The 8,066-nt window shown below is 33.2% G+C and overlaps 1 protein-coding gene across 2 annotated transcripts; it reads right to left on the bottom strand.

Moving 5' to 3' along the window:
• Window positions 1–1,931: 1,931 nt before the first annotated feature.
• Window positions 1,932–7,239, bottom strand: LOC133332025 (pyruvate kinase). Of its 2 annotated transcripts, none has more exons than XM_061540410.1 (3): window positions 7,119–7,239; window positions 2,159–3,554; window positions 1,932–2,093 (listed from the first exon to the last, which is right to left on the bottom strand). In XM_061540410.1, exons 2-3 carry the CDS (start codon window positions 3,531–3,533, stop codon window positions 1,933–1,935), a joined length of 1,536 nt encoding a protein of 511 aa, XP_061396394.1. In that variant the 5' UTR covers window positions 3,534–3,554; window positions 7,119–7,239; the 3' UTR covers window position 1,932. The 2 variants fall into 2 exon arrangements, with proteins under 2 accessions (XP_061396394.1, XP_061396393.1); XM_061540409.1 differs by lacking the exon at window positions 7,119–7,239 and adding an exon at window positions 4,496–4,577.
• Between the last annotated feature and the right edge of the window lie 827 nt (window positions 7,240–8,066).

Genomic DNA, 8,066 nt, shown 5'->3' with positions numbered 1-8,066 from the left:
TTAAAATCGTTGCCAAACTATAAACTTTGAAAATAAAATTAAAGAAATAAAAAAATTTTAAAAATCAAGGCGTATTTTAAAACGTTTAAAACCGCTAAATTCAAAGCATATACATACAAATTAAACATGGAGAGTATTAACGGTGGTGTGTGATGTTTATTTAATATATAATATTTGTTAATACGTTTGTGTAGCGATTCAAAATTTACATAGTTGACTATAATAAAAGAAATATGTCTATTTTTTACACATATGTAAGTCATTTTAGATAGACTTTTAATAAAATGTTTAAATTTGTCTGATTTTTTGACAACTGAAATATATTAATAAAAGCCTTCTAAATTGATTCCAATAGGTCTCAAATTGCGATTTTTTGCGTTTTTCAAGATATATCAGTTTTTGTATGGAACTTCAGAATAAAAACAATAATATTTTTAATATTTGGTTTGATGAAAGAAATAAAAGCCAGGAAACATATTGTTGTTCACAACGTCCCCGCAAGTAAAATTGCCAATAACAACAATATGGACGAAAAATATGTCAAATTAAAATAGGAAATTAGGTTATTTTGCATGCATTTGTCAAGATGCACCGAATGACATAGGAAGATACAACTTTTCCGCGAAAAAAACGAATACACACGAATTTTGATTACAAAATAAATAACGTGACTCTTAAACCGCAAATAGGTTGTCGAATAAAGATTATGAGAAAAAATCTAAATAGTGGAGAACAGGAAATGGCGGGCTTGAATTTCCCTTAAAATATAAACCATCAAGAAGTTACTTTTTAACTTTTTTCAGGATTCATTAAAAATAAAAAAGTGGCATTTGAAAACATTTTGTTCAGTATATCCAGTGTTTACTATAATCGTGTTCGACTGTAGTAAGCATGGTTTTATCTCACTTTGACATATTAATGTCCTTAAGGAGTATAAATGGGTACTGTATTAATCGTTATTAATGCATTCTGCAAAAACATACGACATTGTAATAATTATTCCTTTAAAAATCTAATCGCGGGGTCGAAATTTTTTTAACTTACTACCCTAATTGTTTTCAAACGTTATATGTGTTGTATGTTATATGTGTAGTTGCTTATAACCGTTGTTCGTTATATCCGGTTTTTACAGTGGAAATCTGCGTTTTCTCTTTCTTGTACAAATGCATCATTTAAAAAGTCAAAAAATCGTTTAAAACCGCTGTTATTAACTTTTGCCTCAAAAAAAGGTCAACAACAGGTTTGTAGAATTTCATGTCAGTGTTCTTTCGAAAAGGCGGAGTCTGTTGGGAGACACATGTAGAATATACCCAAAGTGGTGAAGGAAGGGTATCATATAGTCGGCCCAGTCCGACTTTACTTTTTTACTGGTTTTTGAGTTGGAAATTTTAAGTTGAATGTGTAAGAATACTATCAAACATAGATTTCGTAATCTATATAGCAATAAATTTTCATATTTTTTGATATAGGCTGCGCATACTAATACTGGTTTTATCCATTCCTAAAAATGTATCAAATTTTTTTATTATTATTTCAAAAATACATTTTATAACAATTATTTCATATTTCATGGTGTTGTTGTAGCAGCCCTATTGTTTTTACACAATGGGCTGAGGTGACAAATGATTGTAAAATTGATCGGCAGTTACCCATTTTATCCATAAGAAGACTATTCATTCACATGAGAATACTGATTATATTTTATTATAACTGAACTGTTTATACTTTATTAACAGATTTATGTTTCAGACTACAAATACATAATGAGAAATAATTTAAACTATACAGATGTGCCAAACATTTTTATTTAGTTGTTGCATTTAACGAGGTTATTCATTTAACGTGTTTCTGAAAGCTTATTCCACAGGTCTAAAAAAATCAGAAAACATATTATTTTAATTGAGATTACATTTAAATAATAGGGCATTTTACTTACACTATGCGCATGGTGTTGGTGAATCCTGCACCTTGTTTCCAGCCGGTAACAATAACGACTTGATCACCAGTTTTGATAAAACCGTTCTTTTTGCCGACTTGTACGCCAAATTGTACACGTACATCGACATCCTTCAACCAGTCACCAAGTGGAGCTTCTGCTTAAAACAAGGGAGGTATGTATAAACTAATTTCACATAGAACATTTGATTTTGTAACGTACCCTTGTATACAATTGGAACCAATCCCCTATACAAATGGGCTTGTCTTGCAGTTTGGGAATGACGAGTTACAGCTATAATTGGGCACCGGGGGCGATATTTGCTAATGAGATGAGCTGATTTACCGGTAGTTGTGATGACTACGATAGCGGCGGCCAATGATTTATTTGCTGCTTCCACAGCGGCAATAGCAGTAGCATGAGCAGCATCCAGAGTGCATGCTTGGTTAGCGCGGACCAAGTCATTGAATAGATTTCTGTGCCATAAAGCCGCTTCGGCTTCCTTACACGTCTTTGCCATGGTTAATACACATTCCAAGGGATATTCGCCCTTAGCAGTTTCACCAGACAACATGACACAATCAGCGCCGTCGAGAATGGCGTTGGCAACATCCGAAATTTCAGCTCGAGTGGGACGAGGCTTCTTGATCATAGATTCGAGCATTTGAGTAGCGCAGATAACAGGTTTTCCGGCCCTATTACAGCGAGAAATAATAGCTTTTTGAGCCAAGAACACCTTCTCGGGGGGAATCTCGATACCCAAATCACCTCGGGCGACCATGATACCGTCAGAGGCAGCAATAATTTCATCCAGGTTATGCATACCTTGTTGATTTTCAATTTTGGAAATTACTTTAATATTTTTTCCACCTTCTCCCAAAACACTCCTGATTTCAGCTAAAGCTGCAGCATTGCGAATGAATGAGGCAAAGATCATATCTACACCCTGTTCGACGCCAAATTTCAGATCAGATTTATCCTTTTCTGATACGGCGGGCAGATCTACAGGGACGCCTGGTAAATTTACACCTTTGCGAGAGCCCAACACACCACCATTTTCAATTTCGCATGTTAATGTGTCGCCAGACACTTCCTTGACAATTAAAGAAATCAAGCCGTCATCAACGTAGACGCGATTGCCGGGCTTGACTACCTTTACGATATTCTCATAATCAACGTAGATAACATCTTTGTTACCCTTTTCGGCATACTGCTTATTGGTCGAAAGCTTAATGGTGTCATTCTTTTTCAGTTCAACTTCGGCGGTACCACTTCCTTCGATCAAACCAGTACGAATTTCAGGACCCTTGGTGTCCAAAGCAATGGCAACTGGATATTCATAGCCAACTTTTTGGGAGTAGTTGGCGGCGGCTTGACGAACATTCTTCACTGTTTCAGCATGATATTCATGCGAGCCATGGGAAAAGTTCATGCGAGCAATGTTCATACCAGTAGCCATCATCTTCTCCAACATGGGAACGCTGACAGAAGCTGGGCCAATGGTACAGATTATTCCCGACAAACGAATTTGCGAGACGGGAGCATCGAATTCAAGGCGACACATGTGTTCCAATTGAGAATCAGCTTGGGCTGCCATCTTCTGGGGATATTCGTTTGGCTGCAAACAATCAATTAGTATTGTAATTCGTGGTATTCATAAATATATGTATATATTTTGAAATTAAATGTGAGAGTAATCATGTGATAAATAGCTACGTACATATGCAAAAGTAGAAAAGTGATGAGTGTTGCATTTATTATGAAGTGTTAATTTAGAGTAACATTTATTCAATTTATATATATATATATATATATATGTATACTTATTTAGACCAATATACAAATTTTTCAATCATATCCTAAGATTGACGGAAAAAATCAAAACCATGGTTGGCTAGGATAGTACATACACTTTTAGACACTTATGGTGGATTTAAAATTCTCAAAGCTAGAAATATAGTATATATATTTGTTCCTTGCCGTTTGCAAATAATATAGTAAATCATGTTATTGTTATTACAATGGTAAAATCTAAGACGTCATCTAGAATTTTAGCTCTTTATTGCTTCTGTACGTAATTGTGGTCATGCTAACAATTATTTCCGCAATTGCAAATGCATTATTCTTAGTTTACAAAATCTATAACATCTCTCTAAAAACGCTATTTATAAAATTAAATATATTTGTGCACACTTGGCAAACAATTTTGATTACGACAAGCCAATTTATCTCATGCACACAGAATAACACTCTCTCTGCATGTTAGAAAATTCACACATCTTCCCACAATGTCGAGAGAAAATGTTAAAGGAGCAATGCCAAAAATATGATTTCCTTTGTGAACGAAAACTAACCACCAATCGATTTATTTTTACCTTCTCACAACCCCGTTAAAATACGTATTTGACGAGAATTGCATAATTGTGAAGGGATGAAAATATGAAAAACACCAAGGAAAGTCGTTTTGGTAGGTAATGGTGGCATGTAAGGGCGGAAAATTATTTGGTTGTGTAATTATAACAACATATATATTTTTTTGTTACCAATAACAAAATATACCTTAAATTTTGGGACTTCGTCGTAAATAGTTGGGTTCACCATCCTGACAAAGTAGCTTTGAAATGTTCTCCTAGCAAATGTTTCTTGTAGATTGGGTAGACAACCGTTTGAAGAACCTTCCGGAATTCGAATACAACGCAAAATCTGAGCTTTGTTAGAAATTCCTTCTAGGACACCCAAACGTAATGCGTTGAAAGTCGGTATGAGAATTGTTATTTGATTAGCAAATAATTTCTAATTTTGAGTGCTTCGTTAAAAAGCCAATGTCGATACGATTTATCCGTCAGTTGTTACGGCCAGCGACCAACTAAACAATCAACCACCCAAGAGGAACCGAGTATTGTCAAAAGGCACACAAACTTACAGCGAAGAGAATAAAAAATATTATTTGTGTCTGTTCTCACAAACGGACTTTTGCACAGTGGTCCGAGGCACACATTTTCGACGAGAAAAGATTGGCAGTCAAGAATATGCGGATAATTAAATTTAATGTGTGCTTATTTGAAACAACATTATCGGCGCACTGCACTACTTGTTCATTTTATTGATACGAAATTGAAAATCCATTATCTAAAAATTATTATTATTACAAAAGCCCTCAAACTAAGACCTAAAAAAGGCATTGGTTGTGCAAATATTTAACAGAAAAACGAAGATTTCGAACCAAATATATATTCCGTTGGCGTTGTTCTATGAAATCAAAATACATATTTTTGGTATGTGTGTACATTGTTCCGAATACAAATTTAATTGAAATGAAAATGATTTTTATCGGCTTCGTTTGGAAGTAATTACTTTGGTGTGAATGAAAATAAACATTTCATGGGTTTCCCTAATAAATTTTGGTAAGAAATCATAACCTTTCATTAATATTTCGAGTTTTGGTTGTATAAAAAGGACAAATAAACACCACCAAATTGACATATATTTTAATTGGACTTTTTGATTGTAATGACATAAAATATTGTAAAAGACAAAATTTATTTATATGTATAAAAAATTACAGTAATTTTTGAACAGATTAAATTCATATTTCAATAAATCACTTTATTTATTCCAAAAAATGCAATATGAAGCCATTAAGGCCGATTTCACTTAAATTGCAAACTATACTACTCCATGTAACGATTTCTTAATGATATCTTAGAAGGTATTATTCTAAAAATAATATATTTGAATGTTTGGCAAGTGACAAACTACTCAAGTGTATTAATATCACATATTCAATATTTAGTAATAAACAGCATGGTATAAAATATAAGAATTAACATTTTTATATTATAAAAAAGTTGACATACTTTAATTTAGGTAGGAAAATTGAGAACTACTCCATGATTTTTTAAAGGATTTTTGTAGTGCCATTTAAAAGTTTGTTGCAATTTTTTTACATAACGATATAGTAATCGAGACATGTCCTATCGATGCATGTGGTATCTCAACTGGTATATAAAGGTAGATATAATTTTCAGTACCGACCACTGCGCATGTTCTTCTGAAACACTAACATGATAAATGTGAGTGTTATAAAAAGTATGATAATAGACCACATATATAAAAACGCCGACAAAATTATGGAATTTGAATTGTTTTCTTATGTGTATTCGGAACGAAAATATATGTACACTTTGTATAAATGTTTACAGGACAGCTCATAATTGTTGTAAATAAAAATTAAACTCAAAAAGCGTAAGCACTTGCTGTTACATTTCCATTATGTTAGATTTCTTTTCACGAAAAAGTAAACGACCGAGTATGTCTGCCCTATAGGATAATAGAACGATTTTTTATGCTTTGTATATGATAAACAATAGTTTGTATCTCCCTACAATAAGAAATCATGTTTTTTTATTCCTACTATATCCATATTCGTGCGGTGGGGTGATGAATCTGTCCATTAACTATTGCGATTTTCCAAACTCACAAACATGTATACCTACTTATACATATATTTTGTTTGTGGTTCTGAAAGCAAACACCCCCGATAATATCAGCTAGAGTGAATGATGAGCTAGCTAAAGTGTCTGAGCAAAAGCTTTTTATGCAATGACAAACATTTCTCCAACAACAAAATAAACAAACAAGGGGGAACAGCTGACTGACCTAAACTTGGTGAATAGTCATGGAATGACGTTTTCGACCTTGAGTGGCAATTGGAAGGACAAAGGAATGCAAGGGTATGGTGAGCCCTTTCTTAACAAATTTGGCGGTATAACAAATATTAAAACACTTATCACATTTACCCTCGCATCGGTACACTTTTACTTATTGGAATTCACTAAACCAATGAATGCAACGGACTTTAATAGCAAGTCATTCCAATTAGTTTTTGCTGCGACAATTTATGTATAATTTGTAGAGATTATTAAAAAACTGCGCCCCATTTCATTATTCATAAACTGACTCAGAGCAGTTTAACTTTGAAACGGTTACACTTAGAAAGACCCTTTAAATCACAGAATCATCAACTAGAACGCATCGCCAGCTGTGACTTTGAATTCACCTTGCTACCCGCAACATTAATATAGAACGTATGTGTGTAAAATGATCATTGTATTGGAACATGGAAATAATTTCCAAATTAAATTTGTACACATAGAACAGAAACAGAAAAAAATGCAATTACCTGTAGTTATTTAATGATATAAATAAATGCGTAATGCGATCTTGTTGGATCTTGATGAAATTCAACCGACACCGCGTAAATTTGCACTGCTTTGGAATGAACTGGAGTTGATTTGTGAATGGACAGTGTTGTTCAGCAAGAGCCTATATGTCCGACTACAATTGAATATAACATGGTTGGAAAAAACAGTATGTACTAAATTAGCCGGTGTTGACATAAACTGTGTGGACTTGTAGAACAAGGGGGTTGCCACTGTAGTGTTACCATACCCGGTGTTGTTAATACAAAATAAAAGTGCGTTTATATTTACGAAATCCAGTCGATCCCAAATGTCAATTCCATAGCATATACGTCAAATATATTCATTTAATGTAATCATATATAATATATGTATAATCAAATAGAATTTATCGTCTAAATGCGATCTTAAGCAGTCAGCAGTTTTTTGTTTACGTATACATAAAAAATTCTCTGGTTTCATTCATTCACCATGGGTTTTACAATTTTAATAGGAATTGCTCTTCATTAGATCAAAAAATGCATAAAAACATATGCCGTTTTTCAATAGTAATCTAAATTGGGACTTTTATAGACGCATGAAGCAAGTTCAAAATGGAACGATAAGAATTGCCGCAAGTAAACTCGCCCAATCTAAATCAGGACTTAATTTCATATAATTTTATTTTTCGTATGTTTTACAACGTTACCTAAAATTCAACGAAGCGTACAAGAATATTCAACTTCCCCACTATGGCAAAATGTTTTGTACGGGCGTATTACCGAAATACGTCGAATCCATTTTTTAGCGAACTAAACAAAATCGCGAAATAAAATTAAGTAATTATAAAACGCGTTCAAATATTTCATATTCTTATTGCAAAAGTTATATTTCTTTATGTTTTGTTTCTTTTTTCAACAAAAGAAAAAAACAAAACTACGTTCTGTCAT

This window comes from Musca vetustissima, unplaced genomic scaffold (genome assembly GCF_032173495.1).
Source record: "Musca vetustissima isolate MV318-11 ecotype Yass unplaced genomic scaffold, APGP_CSIRO_Mvet_v1 utg2750, whole genome shotgun sequence".
Lineage (NCBI taxonomy): Eukaryota > Metazoa > Arthropoda > Insecta > Diptera > Muscidae > Musca > Musca vetustissima.
The sequence above is the reverse complement of the archived record's forward strand: the minus strand, read 5'-3'. Positions and strand labels throughout refer to the sequence as shown.